Below are 14,857 nucleotides of genomic sequence, written 5' to 3'. Positions count from 1 at the left end.
AATGATGAGTACATGGAGCTTCACTGTACTATTCTATTTTCACATACATTAGAAAGTCTTTTACAATTAAAAAGATGGGGTGCTAATCACAACCATTACAACCTGGGATATTTATTGTATCTTTCTTTCAAGGAGGACAAAGTACTTCCACGTTAATAATCATAACATCAACAGCAGCAGCTAACATTTAATAAATTTATTACATGCCAGATACTCCAAGCTCCTTATATGTATTAACTCATTTAATCTATCTTTCTTAGTTTTAAACCAACCAATGTCAAGCCTACTTGTTCAAGTTTAATTTACCTGATATACTTGGTCTGTAGTACTGTTCTTTTTAACCCTGACTGTAACTGTTGTTCCATCTGGTAATGCTACTCTCAGCTCTACGTCAGACACACCATTGTAGTTCTGGGGAAAAGGCAGAAAAAGAATTAATTTTTAAAAAAAAACGAATTTATGACCCAGTATATCCTCATTCTCCTTGCAACATGCTAGCTAAACAACCTAAACTTGTGATAGAAAGAAAGTGAGTTCCAATGAAAAGGGGAAAAAAGACATAAGTCAATACATTGCAAGTCATAAAGCTGACTTTAGGCTGCAGCAGAAGTTAACCTTTAAGATGAACAGGGAGGAAAGAAATATGTTGAACCCAACGTGTTCGTATCTCAAAACAGAAAACTTGTGTGAATCAGTCTAGGTCAAACACAGATAAGATTTCTGGCTTACTTTCAAACATTCAGAACTCACAAATGAGAAAAGGAAACAACCAAAAGCAGTAGTTTCAACAAATATTCTCTGGTTTTAAATGGTTAGGCATGCTAGATTGGCTCAAGAGGTATCCTAAGTTCCATTCTGAACCCTGAAATAATCATGACACCTTTGAAAGGAAAAATTGATGAAACTCAGGAATCTGAGTTAGTCTGATGTCCAATTTTCTTCTAGCAAAGAGTAAACAATTCTTATCCTCCTTAATTCAAAAGAAGTCCTTCTCTCTTACTGCTTTTGAAAATTAACACATTCCTCTAACAAATTTGTGACCTTGTAATTTTTATTACAGAGAAACAACTATTTAGAAACAAGTCCATCGTCATTTACCACTTTAAAAAAACTACTATTCATTGCCTAAAACCATCCTAAGCATTACTTTGTTATAAAAGCCCTTGTCTGCAAGAAACTTATAATCTAGTTGGGGAAATAAAACATATACATATAAAATAATTAGTGGATGACACACTAGTTAATATGGCAGCATTACATAGTCATTCTTCTATTCAATTAATATTTATTAAGCACCTACAAAATGCTTGACATTGTGGTAAGGCACTGGGAATATAAAGATGATCAAGATTTAGCTCTTGTTCTGAAGATCTAATGTACAGCGTGGTGATCATAGTTAACAATACTATATTCCATATTTGAAATTTGCTAAGGGGGTAGATCTTAAGTGAAGAAAGGAAGGAAGGAAAGAAGAGAAAAGGGAGGAGGAAATGGTAATGAGGTGATGGATAGGTTAATTAACTTGATTATGGTGATCATTTCACAATGTATACAGATATCAAAACATCAAGTTGTACACCTTAATATATACAATTCCTATTTGACAACTATACTCAAAAAGCTGAAAAAAAAAAAAGATTTAGCTCTTACCTACAGGTAGCTCATGATCTAGTAAAGTAAAATTATAAAGTGATCATCTGACTGTATGTATAAAAAATTAGAGACTGAGATAGCAACAAGGTGATAATTAAGTGTACTGACTGCAGAAGTTCTTGGTGGAATGAAAAATCAATGACTTGAATATCAGGGAAGGCTTCAAAGAGAAGGTGGACCTAGCACTAGGTCTTGAAGGATAAGCAGGACACATAACAAAAGGAAGTCGAAAAAACAGTCATTTAGAGAATTTATGGCAATTCAATCCATCATCGATATCTTTATTTTCCCCCACAAGGAGCCAAGAGGTAAATAGTCACTACAGTGGGTGTTCACCTACCTCATCTGATTCTGATAGGAATTCCTGCATGATGTCACTCTCACCAATGACTCGTATTGAGCACACTACAGAAAACAAAGATAGAATCTGGCATGAGGCCCTAAAATCAGGAATATAAAGTCAAAACATATCAAGGTTTAAGTATAAATCATCATTAGCAGGCAGTGCTGAGGTAGTATGCCATCGCTGACACATGATATTTTACGGCACAACAAACATTTATATAAATAGGAACCAGAACAGAGGAATAACAGGATGTACAAAGATGTAGCTTACTAAAAATATTAAACATAGACAAAGGAAGTTACCTGTAAAAGAGAAATAAAAGTTCAGTAAATCTAACTTTGCTGTCTTGTGTTAACTATTAATAAGCTAGACAATAATAGAGCAAGGGTAAGGTCAATTAGGAATAAACACAAAATTAAAATACAAAGAAAAATATCTGTTTGGCCTAGGAGCAGGCCAGTAAGAGAATCATAAGCATTTAAAGCCACTTTGGAAAAAATTGGGTAGGTAATCAAGTATTAAGCTGAGCACATCTTCTCATCTTCTCACCTCACTAACTTTAACTTCAAAACAACTACAACTAAAAAAAAGACAGAGAGAGAAAGGGAGAAGGAAGGAAAGGAAAACAGGCAGGTAGGTAGGTAATCACCTAAATCTAAGAGAGTTAATTTCCTAACATTCTCATGAGGATAATAAATTACACTGCTGATTTTACTTCATTTTATTAAAAAAAAAAATTGTACTCTTTCTCATTTCCCAAAGGCTGTGTTAGGAGGCCATTGTTAGAGAAAAGCTAAAAATAGATGAAGTTTAACTACCTTCTATGGGGGAAATGGTTTTTCTTCAGGGATAAAGCTCTCTACCAAAGTTTTAAAAAAATTCAACTAGGTCAATTAGTTCTTCTACAAGGACACAGAATTATTAAATACCACATAAGACCATTATTCTGTTAAATTAGTATTTTAAAGAAAAGCCTATTGCATGCCTAGCAAATTATGTAACTCTATAATGTAGCAAAACAAGGTCTCTTCTCTGAGCCACAAACTGAACCATCTTATTCAGGAGATCTGTGTCATTTCTCCCTGCCTTTCTAGACAAATGTTTCAGCATCCACATCCAAAGACTCCTAATGTATTGTTTGGAGGTCCTGAGATAACAAGTAAGTTTTAATATTTCTACCTATAACCTACTTAGAACAAGGGGACGTTAGCTTACCTACAACTCATCAAACCTATCCATGGACACGTGTAAGAGGAATAAGGAATTTTCAAGTAGGACATGCCAGTGAACCAAGAATCACTTTCATAAAAATGTCTTAAATACTGCCCATCTAGTTCCCAAATCAATTTAGAATGTTGTTGAGTCTATATATGTTTGCTGTGTGCAAATAATATAACCCTATAAATAAAGGTCCTTAATGCATCAAAAAAATAATTATGCATTTTTCTGTTGTTGTTAAGTGTTTGGCGAGTCAATAAAATAGGCTATTAATTGCTGTACTGAACATTTCACTCTTGGCTTCAAAGCTCAGATCATTCAACACCTAAGTCAAAAACCTGATTTACTTTCACTGTTGAGTTTCAGGAAACTTAGCTATGCAGTTTAGGAGCTGCAGTATATACCTAGACCCTATGTTTACTCAAGATAGTAGAGTTTAATAGGCTGGCTTACCTTTTTCTAGATATTCTTCCAACCCCCGACGTCGGGCATCTAATTGCTGTTCTGATAAAGAGAATGGCCACTTCCCTGGAAGTCGGGGAAATGTAAAGTTGGCAAACTCTCTCTTCAGGTTCTGGTGTAGGATGGCAAACTCCCGGTACCGCTTAGAACACAACTGCCTCCCTGCCATGTAAACATTGTATACCTGGTGAGGGTGAAGAACAAAAAAAAGCCTACTTACTACAAATTAAATCACAGAATCACCTACAGTCAGGCTTAGATTGATACTGGTTAGGTATATTCTGCTACACACTTAACAGAGAATATATGTTCAAGGTCACTGTAAAACAAGATTTACTTTTAATAAACATGCCAGAAATTATATGTACAAAAGAGGGCTACTGCCTTCAGGGGGCCCATGATCTTATTTTTGCTATTACAATTACCTCCAACACACTGTTTTAAATATCTTCAGAGGCAATTATCAGCTTTTAAGGGTACATTTTATTTTCAGAAAGTTAAAAATCATTCAAAGCCAATGTGGTAAGTATAGTGAATGAACAAGCAAGCAAATTTGGAGAGAGATGTAAAAAGTTAGAATTGATTATAAAGCAATGTGACTGATATTTGTGTGTGAACCACACTTCCAAAGAAAAGATCTAAAAATGATGTAAGCAACAGTGACATTTTTGTTACCAAATATATCATTTTTGCAAAAGCTCCTTTCCTGAAGTCAGATATCCCTAGTTTTGTTCTTCTCCCTTCCATCATTAAAACAGGGTTAACAAAAAGTTGACGAATAAATGTACTCTAAGGACCTCCTCATATAAACAGTTAATAATCCTCATAAAGAAATAGGTAGAGGGACTTCCCTGGTGGTCCAGTGGGTAAGACTCCGAGCTCCCAAAGCAGGGGCCCTGGATTCAATCCCTGGTCGGGGAACTAGATCCTGCATGCATGCCACAACTAAGAGTTCGCATGCCGCGACTACGAGTCCACATGCCACAACTAAGGAGTCTGCACGCCACAACTAAGAAGCCCACCTGCCACAACTATGAGCCCGCATGCCGCAACTAAAAGATCCCGCATGCCACAACTTAAAGATCCCACATGCCACAACTAAGACCCAGCACAGTCTAAATAAATAAATAAATATTTAAAAAATAAAAAACAAAAATAGGTAGAGATTTCTGTCTACTGTTCACAGATGCATGCCAAGCTTCTAGAACAGGGCCTGGCACACAGTAGGCACTCAGTAAATATTTGATGAAGAAATGAATGTATGTATGTGTAATTTTTTTTTTTTTTAAATACCTTTTTTTTTTTAATTAATTAATTAATTTATTTATTTATATTTTTGGCTGTGTTGGGTCTTCGTTTCTGTGTGAGGGCTTTCTCCAGTTGTGGCGAGCGGGGGCCACTCTTCATCGCGGTGCGCGGGCCTCTCACTGTCTCGGCCTCTCTTGTTGCGGAGCACAGGCTCCAGGTGCGCAGGCTCAGTAGTGGTGGCTCACGGGCCTAGTTGCTCCGCGGCATGTGGGATCTTCCCAGACCAGGGCTCGAACCCGTGTCGCCTGCATTGGCAGGCAGATTCTCAACCACTGCGCCACCAGGGAAGCCCCTGTATGTGTAATTCTTAAATATGTGTCCTCATAAAGGAAAGTGGTGGGATGCATAATCCAAAAACATCAAATAATCTAAGTTATTTTGTATTCTCAGAACATATCAAATTATGCAGAGATGGGAAAATTAGCCCCAAATCACATTTACTGGCTTAGCAAAAATCATTCAAAAATTTAAATGTGCACAAAATAGGTCATCTACTCGTGTAATCAAGACTTAGTCACTGAGCATAGAGAACAGACTGGTAGTTGCCAAGGGGGAGGGGGTTGGGGGAGGGATAGAGTGGGAGGTGGGGGTTAGCAGATGTAAGCTTTTATACACAGAATGGATAAACAACAAGGTCCTACTGTACAGCACAGAGAACTATATTCAATATCCTATGATAAACCATAATGAAAAAGAATATAAAAAAATGTATATTTATGTATAACTGAATCACTTTGCTGTACAGCAGTAATTAACACAATACTGTAAATCAATGATAGTTCAATTTAATAAATAAATCAATAAATAAAGACTTAGTCACTGAGAATGTATACACCAAAGCCCTTCCTTCAATCTCAGGAAGAATCTTTTCCATGCTTCTGTGATTTAGGAAGTATAAATTAAATGCAACAATAATTTAAAAACTCCTCTCTCACAACTCTCCTTCTATGATCCCTCCCCTACTTAAAAGCAAAGCCTCTAACCACTATCAAATAGTGCCCAGGGATGAGTATGATCCTGATCAATGAGTTTTCTTCTTAAAATTATCGCTCAAATTTATAACTGATTGTAATGAATCACACATATTACCAAGTATTCCTTCTTAAGTACAAAAGCATTAAAAGGAAAACAGTCTTCCCCTCAGACAAGACCACACATTCTCTTAAGGGCAGGCAGTCTCAAGAAAGTCTTATTCAGTCAACCTGGTCTTATATACTTACTTCTCAAACTAAACTTCCCAAATTTCTCAATAACATCATCATTCCTTTGCTTAAAAAGCAAGTCCACAACCCTACTGGTGTTAAAAGTCAGTCTGGGGCTTCCCTGGTGGCGCAGTGGTTGAGAATCTGCCTGCTAATGCAGGAGACACGGGTTCGAGCCCTGGTCTGGGAAGATCCCACATGCCACGGAGCAGCTGGGCCCGTGAGCCACAGCTGCTGAGCCTGCGCGTCTGGAGCCTGTGCCCCGCAACGGGAGGGGCCGCGATAGTGAAAGGCCCGCGCACCGCGATGAAGAGCGGTCCCCGCACCGCGATGAAGAGTGGCCCCCACTTGCCGCAACTAGAGAAAGCCCTCGCACGAACCGAAGACCCAGCACAGCCAAAAATAAATAAATAAATAAATAAATAAATAAATAATAAATAAAATTAAAAAAAAAAAAAAAAAAGTCAGTCTGACTTCCTCACACAAGGAAGGAAGGAAGGGAGGTAAAGCTAGCTTAGTGGCATTGGTGAATTAGGTATTCCCCAATGTCTTTTTCCAGGGAAGAGTAGATTAGGGCTTTGATAACACACAGAAAGACTATGACTGGATTTCCTCAATGATGATGACTTGAGTAATCCCAAGTCTAGAAAAACATTTCCTAGGGTAGAAAGAACCCTACAACTTGAGAGGCCTTTGTGACAATTTCAATCCTAAAATTTCAGTTTCTTATAAGGTGAGAAGAGCAACATCAAATAGCCTCTCACCACCCACCTCTTCCCACTTAAATGTGAAGTCAAAGGGAACAGAACTATAAATAGGATGCCTGACAGTTCAGTAATACTTTAATGCAGGTAGGAATGGCTTCCACAAGAGCCAAATCATTTTTTTTTAAATAGACCTTTATTGGAGGATAATTGCTTCACAATACTGTGTTAGTTTCTGTTGTACAACAAAGTGAATCAGTCATATGCATACATATATCCCCATATCCCCTCCCTCTTGAGCCTCCCTCCCATCCTCCCTATCCCACCCCTCTAGGTCATCTCAAAGCACCAAGCTGATCTCCCTGTGCTATGCTGCTGCTTCCCATAACTATTTTACATTCGGTAGTGTATATATGTCGATGCTAATCTCACTACACCCCAGCTTCCCCCTCCGCCCTGTGTCCTCAAGTCCATTCTCTATGTCTATATCTTTTATTCCTGCCCTGCCACTAGGTTCATCAGTACCATTCTTTTTTTTTTTTAAATTCCATATATATATGTGTTAGCATACAGTATTTGTTTTTCTCTTTCTGACTTACTTCACTCTGTATGAGACTCTAGGTCCATCCACCTCACTAAAAATAACTCAATTTCCTTTCTTTTTAAGGCTGAGAAATATTCCATTGTATATATGTGCCACATCTTCTTTTTTTTTTTAACATCTTTATTGGCGTATAATTGCTTTACAATGGTGTGTTAGTTTCTGCTTTATAACAAAGTAAATCAGTTATACATATACATATGTTCCCATATCTCTTCCCTCTTGCATCTCCCTCCCTCCCGCCCTCCCTATCCCACACCTCTAGGTGGTCACAAAGCACAGAGCTGATCTCCCTGTGCTATGCGGTTGCTTCCCACTAGCTATCTATTTTACGTTTGGTAGTGTATTTATGTCCATGCCGCTCTCTCTCTTTGTCACATCTTTCCCTTCCCCCTCCCCATATCCTCAAGTCCATTCTCTAGTAGGTCTGTGTCTTTATTCCTGTCTTGCCACTAGGTTCTTCATGACCTTTTTTTTTTTTCTTAGATTCCATATATATGTGTTAGCATACTGTATTTGTTTTTTTCTTTCTGACTTACTTCATTCTGTATGACAGACTCTAACTCCATCCACCTCACTATAAATAACTCCATTTTGTTTCTTTTTATGGCTGAGTAATATTCCATTGTATATATGTGTCACATCTTCTTTAACCATTCATCTGTCAATGGACATTTAGGTTGCTTCCATGTCCTGGCTATTGTAAATAGTGCTGCAATGAACATTGTGGTACATGTCTCTTTTTGAATTATGGTTTTCTCAGGCTAAAACACTGATGAAAGAAATCAAAGATGACATAAACAGATGGAGAAATATACCATATTCTTGGATTGGAAGAATCAATATTGTGAAAATGACTGTACTACCCAAAGCAACCTACAGATTCAATGCAATCCCTATCAAACTACCAATGGCATTCTTCACAGAATTAGAACAAAAAACTTTACAATTCGTATGGAAACACAAACTTTTTAAATTAACTGTGCTTATTAGCAAATGAGAAACATACAAAAAGAGATCACAACAGACACTGCTTTGTTCTTCACTTGTCCTTAAAATTAACCAAGATCCATTAGCATCCATTTCCCTGGTTTGGACATACTCATTTGCAAAGAAAATGACTGACTCCCTGCTGAATCAACTCATGAATATCCATGATCCATGAGAAACGACCATGGTCTCATTACAAATGAAAACATCCGTCAAAAAATATATTCTCTGGACTTGAAGGAAGATTATCAAATAGGAACTAAAGATATACACAGGCGAACAGTGCTTCTAGGATCTTTCCACCTTAATGTAAACCCTCAGACTGGCTGGTTCATACATGGAATTAGATGATGTTTGTCAAGCTTGCGATAGCACACTGAAGTTAATGATCACTGGTCACTGTCTTCTCCAACTGACCATATCCTACAAAACTTCAAAAGTTAGAATGTTCATACAGATGGCCAAGAGGCACATGAAAAGATGCTCAACATCACTAATTATTAGAGAAATGCAAATCAAAACTACAATGAGGTATCACCTCACGCCGGTCAGAATGGCTATCATCAAAAAATCTAGAAACAATAAATGCTGGAAAGGGTGTGGTGAAAAGGGAACCCTCCTGCACTGTTGGAGGGAATGTAAATTGATACAACCACTATGGAAAACAGTATGGAGGTTCCTTAAAAAACTAAAAATAGAACTACCATACGACCCAGCAATCCCACTACTGGGCATATACCCAGAGAAAACCATAATTCCAAAAGAGACATGCACCACAATGTTCACTGCAGCACTATTTACAATAGCCAGGACATGGAAGCAACCTAAATGCCCATCGACAGATGAATGGATAAGGAAGATGTGGCGCATATATACAATGGAATATTACTCAGCCATAAAAAGAAACGAAATTGAGTTATTTGTAGTGAGGTGGATGGACCCAGAGTCTGTCATACAGAGTGAAGTAAGTCAGAAAGAGAAAAACAAATACCGTATTCTAACACATATATATGGAATCTAAAAAAAAAAAAAAAAATGGTACTGATGAACCTAGTTGCAGGGCAGGAATAAAGATGTAGACATAGAGAATGGACTAGAGGACACAGGGTGGGAGGGGGAAGCTGGGGCAAAGTGAGATTAGCATCGACATATATACACTACCGAATGTAAAATAGTTATGGGAAGCAGCGGCATAGCACAGGGAGATCAGCTCGGTGATTTGCCTAGAGTGGTGGGATAGGGAGGATGGGAGGAAGGCTCAAGAGGGAGGGGATATGGGGACATGTGTATGCATATGGCTGATTCACTTTGGTGTACAACAGAAACTAACACAGTATTGTGAAGCAATTATACTCCAATAAAGATCTATTAAAAAAAAAGTTAGAATGTTCAGATTGCAAAGCCAGCTTCCAAGGGTAACAAGTTACAGCCCTCTTGAGATACTCTTTGCTGAGTTAGACCCCAATAAGGGAAAAGGAATGAATTACAAGTGGGGAAAGTGTACAACTTATCTGATCAGTGATCTAATTTTGTCTCTCTGGATTCTGCAAGTCAAAGTTTCAAACTTCAGCTTTGAAATAATTTCCAAATTTCTCAATATGTAAATGTTGAAAATCCATGCCACGCGATTTCTCTCTTTATCCTCATGAATTAATTCTATGGAATGAATGCCAGAAGACAGTAACTGATAAATTCTCACAATAGCACAAACCACTGAAGGGAAAGCAATTCTAGTAATACCTGGGCTCTGTATTCAATAGCAAAAACCAAAATTCCGGATATCAGAGATCTTTACTTTGTTGCTTCCTTAATCCCCACCTACAGATTTCTTAAGGCTTTTAAATGGTAACATCTCATTCTATGTAGGATCTGAATATTAAAATGTTCTCACTTTCTCAAACCTCTAGTAACCAACAGGAATTGTGCTACTGAACACACAGAAGAGACTCTCCTTATACAATGCAAAAGTGATTAGAAAAAAAGAATGATGACAATTTGGCCATGACAACATCACCCAAGTTCTGCTTCCAAATGTCAAATAGACCCTGATCTAGTCCATGCTATTGATCTGAATGAATCTTCAATGTACATTATGATCAACAAATTGTTTCCAATGCTACCTTGCCATTTAATCTTGTTTTTAGCTGAAAATTCATCTTCAAAAGGACAATTATTTGCTATTCATAAGCTGCTTATAATAGCAAAAGGAGATACAGCACTCTTAGATGATTTCTGGCTAAAACGTGTGAGATCCTTAACTAAGGGATTCCTCCCAAATACTTAAGTATTTAGGCCTCTTCTTGGAAAGAAAAAAAGCAAAAGGAAACAAAATGATCCTAAAGAACTTAGGTTTAGTGTGTGTGTGTGTATATGTGTTTTCCCTAATGTGGGTCATAAATGGTATCTATTTTCTTTATTTGGACCTCAGGTGTACAGAAGTGGATTAATCACAATCCTTGGTTCATAACACAGTCTCATTTTGGCAAACTCTTTGTTTGGATATTTAATTTAGTTATTTTTATTTTACTTTTATTTTTTATTTTTTCGGCCATGCCACACATCATGTGGGATCTTAGTTCCCCAACCAGGGATTGAACCTGTGCCACCTGCAGTGGAAGCGCGGAGTCTTAACCACTGGACCACTACGGAAGTCCCAATATAGTTATTTTTAACATTGTGAAAAGCAAACTAAAAGCTAAGACCTTGACAAAAACTTATTTCTAACCATATAGTCTCTGCCTCCTTCACCCTATCTCCCTGTTTCTCTAACTCCCAAAATTATTATGCTCAACCATGTTTCATTATTCCCTTGTTTTTATAGTTTTTTCATTATTCCCTTGTTTTTATAGTTTTTTCCTGCATTTATATGTAATCCTTATATTTTTACTTTTTATTTTAACTTTTGAAGGGTATTTTAGTTTTATGAAAAGGCTATCATGCAGAATGAGACCTTTTGGGACTTATTTTTTCACTTAGTCTCATCCACAACGTTATATATCTTTGTGGTTTATTCTGTTTTATATGACACTTCGTTGTTTCGCTTTTCAAAAATCTGTTCTGTTGATGGGTATTCAGGTTGTTTCTGGGTTTTTACTACTTCTTAGTTTTGGTTATTATGAACAATGCTGCTATGAACATTTATGCATATGTCCCCTGTAGTACATATATAAGAGATTCTCCTGGGTATACCCTACAAGAGGAACTGCAGAGTTACAAGGTATGTGAATATTCAACCTAAGGAGGTAATGCCAAACTGTAAGCTAAAGCAGTTACATCAATTTATACTCCTTTCAGTAATAATATAAAAAGATCCTCTTGGGGCTTCCCTGGTGGTGCAGTGGTTGAGAGTCTGCCTGCCAATGCAGGGGACACGGGTTCGAGCCCTGGTCTGGGAAGATCCCACGTGCCGCAGAGCAGCTGGGCCCGTGAGCCACAATTACTGAGCCTGCGCGTCTGGAGCCTGTGCTCTGCAACAAGAGAGGCTGTGATGGTGAGCGGCCCGCGCACCACGATGAAGACTGGCCCCCGCTTGCCACAACTAGAGAAAGCCCTCGCACAGAAACGAAGACCCAACACAGCCATAAATAAATAAATAAACAAATACTTTAAAAAAAAAAAAAGATCCTCTTAATTTTTGCCAGTGGAATGTGTATGAAAAGATTTCTCACTGTGGTCCTAACTTACATTTCCATGATTACTAATGATGCTGATCATCACCTCTCCATATATTTATTGGCCAGCTGCCCAGGGACCCAGCCCCACCTACCAGTGGGCCAACATCAACTCTGGGAAACCCTGGGCCCCACAGCCAGCCAAGTCAGGAACTGGCCCCACTCACCAGCAGGCTGACACCAGCCCCAGAACCTTCCCTGGACATGGCCCCACCCACAAGTCGCTGGCAGCTTCTGCACTAGGCAAGACCTGGCAACCAACCTGATCAGGGACCATCCATGCTTACCAATGAGCCCACAGTAGTCAGCCTGACACAACAGAAGGGCCCATGCAGCCCCCATAGATAGCACCCCTAAAGCATATAGGTCTGGTGACCAGAGGGGAGTATGCTGCTGGCCCATAGGCATTTCCTACATAAGGCCACTTCTCCATGATCAGGAAACATACCAACCTACCAAATACATAGAAATAAGAACACAGAATTAGGCAAAATGAGGCGATAGAGGAATATGTTCCAAACAAAGAAACAAGACAAAACCCCAAAGAAGAACTAAGTGAAATAGAGATAAGCAATTTATGCAATAGAGTTTAAGGTAGTGATCATAAAAATGTTCAAAGAACTTTAGAGAAGACTGGATGAACACAGTGAGAAGTTAGAAGTTTCTAACAAAGAGTTAGAAAATATAAAGAACCAAACAGAGATGAAAAATACAATAACTAAAATAAAAAATAAACTAGAAGGATTCAACAGGAGATTAGATGATACAGAGGAATGGATCAGAAAACTGGAAGACAGAGTGGAGGAAATCACTCAAGCTGAACAGAAAAAAGGACAAATAATTTTAAAAAATGAGGACAGTTTATGACACCTCTAGGACAACATCAAGCTTATAACATTCACATAACAGGGGTCCCAGAAGGAGAAGAGAGAGAAAAAAGGTGCAGAGAACATATTTGAAGTCATAATAGCTAAAAATTTCCCTAACTTGGGAAAGAAAGCAGACATCCAGATCCAGGAAGCACAGAGAGTCCCAAACAAGATCAACCCAAAGAGGACCACAACAAGACACATTGTAATTAAAATAGCAAAAATTAAAGATAAAGAGAGAATATTAAAAGCAGCAAGGGAAAAGCAACTAGTTATGCACAAGGGAATTCCCATAAGGCTATCAGTTGACTTTTCAGCAGAAACTCTGCAGGCCAGAAGGGAGTAGCACAATATATTTACAGTGATGAAAAGAAAAAATCTACAACCAAGAATACTCTACCTGGCAAATTATTCAATGATTTGAATAATTATTCAAAACATTAAGATTTGAAGGAGAAATCAAAAGTTTTACACACAGGCAAAAGCTGAAAGAGTTTAGCGCCATGAAACCAACTTTACAAGAAATGTTAAAGGGATGTCTCTATGCAGAAAAGACCACAACTAGAAAGAAGAAATTATGAAAGGAAAAATCTCGTTGGTAAAGGCAAACACACAGTGAAGGTAGTTGATCAGCCACTTATAAAGCTAGTAGGAAGGTTAAAAGACAAAAGTATCGAAATCATCAATATCAAAATAAGCAGTTAAGGGATACACACACCAAAAAAGGATGTACAATATGATGTTAAAAACAGTAAATGTGGCGAGGAGGAAAAAAATGCAGGATTGTTAAAATGCATTCGAAATTAAGAGATCAGCAACTTAAAATAATCATATAAATAGATGGACAGATAGATAGATTGCTATATATAAACTACACGGTAATCACAAACAAAAAGTCTATAAAAGATATACACACAAAAAAGAGAAAGGAATCCAAACATAACACTAAAAATATGGAAAGAGAGCAAAAAAAGAAGAAAAGAACAATAAGAGCCATAAAAACAACCACAAAACAATTAATAAAATGGCAATAAGTACAAACCTATCAATAATTACTTCAAATGTAAACGGGCTAAATGCTCCAATCAAAAGACATACAGTTGCTGAATGGATACAAAAACAAGAACCATATATATGCTGCTTAAAAGAGACTTACTTCAGATCTAAAGACACACACAGGCAGAAAGTGAGGGAATAGAAAAAGGTACTCCATGCAAATGAAAATGTAAAGAAAGCCAGGATAGCAAATATATCAGACCAAAAAGACTTTAAAACAAGGTGTAATAAGAGATAAAGAAGGACATTACATAATGATCAATGAATCAGTCCAAGAAGAAGATATAACAAGTGTAAATATATATGCACCCAACATAGGAGCACTGAATACATAAAGCAAATATTAATAGACATAAAGAGGGAAAAACTGACAGTAACACAATGATAGTAGGGGACTTTAACACCCCACTTACATCAATGGACAGATGATCCAAACAGAAGATCAATAATGGAACACTAGCCTTAAATACCACATTAGACCAGATAGACCTAACAGATTTATATAGAACATTCCATCCAAAAGCAGCAAATTGCTCATTCTTTTTAAGTGCACGTGGAACATTCTCCAGAATAGATCACATGCTAGGTCACAAAACAAGTCTCAGTAAATTTAAAATTGAAACAATATCAAGCATCTTTTCTGATCACAATGCTATGAGACTAGAAACGAACTACAAGAAAAAACTGCAAAAAACACAAACACACGGAGGCTAAACAATGTGCTACTCAACAACCAATGGGTCACTGAGGAAATCAAAGAAATTTAAAAATACCTGG

At 37.5% G+C, this 14,857-nt stretch overlaps 1 protein-coding gene across 2 annotated transcripts in view; it reads right to left on the bottom strand.

Annotated features, from left to right (window-relative positions):
* Nucleotides 1-14,857, bottom strand: part of SNX27 (sorting nexin 27) — a 68,203-nt gene that overhangs the window by 35,895 nt on the left and 17,451 nt on the right. For both annotated transcript variants that reach the window (XM_057527991.1, XM_057527997.1), the window contains exons 2-4: nt 3,671-3,863; nt 1,994-2,058; nt 307-411 (exon numbers count right to left, since the gene is read on the bottom strand). In XM_057527991.1, coding sequence (XP_057383974.1) covers nt 307-411; nt 1,994-2,058; nt 3,671-3,863 — 363 coding nt within the window. The remainder of the gene's footprint in view (nt 1-306; nt 412-1,993; nt 2,059-3,670; nt 3,864-14,857) is intronic.

The sequence above is a fragment of the Balaenoptera acutorostrata genome, chromosome 1, assembly GCF_949987535.1.
Source record: "Balaenoptera acutorostrata chromosome 1, mBalAcu1.1, whole genome shotgun sequence".
NCBI classification, from domain to species: Eukaryota; Metazoa; Chordata; class Mammalia; order Artiodactyla; family Balaenopteridae; genus Balaenoptera; species Balaenoptera acutorostrata.
The sequence above is the reverse complement of the archived record's forward strand: the minus strand, read 5'-3'. Positions and strand labels throughout refer to the sequence as shown.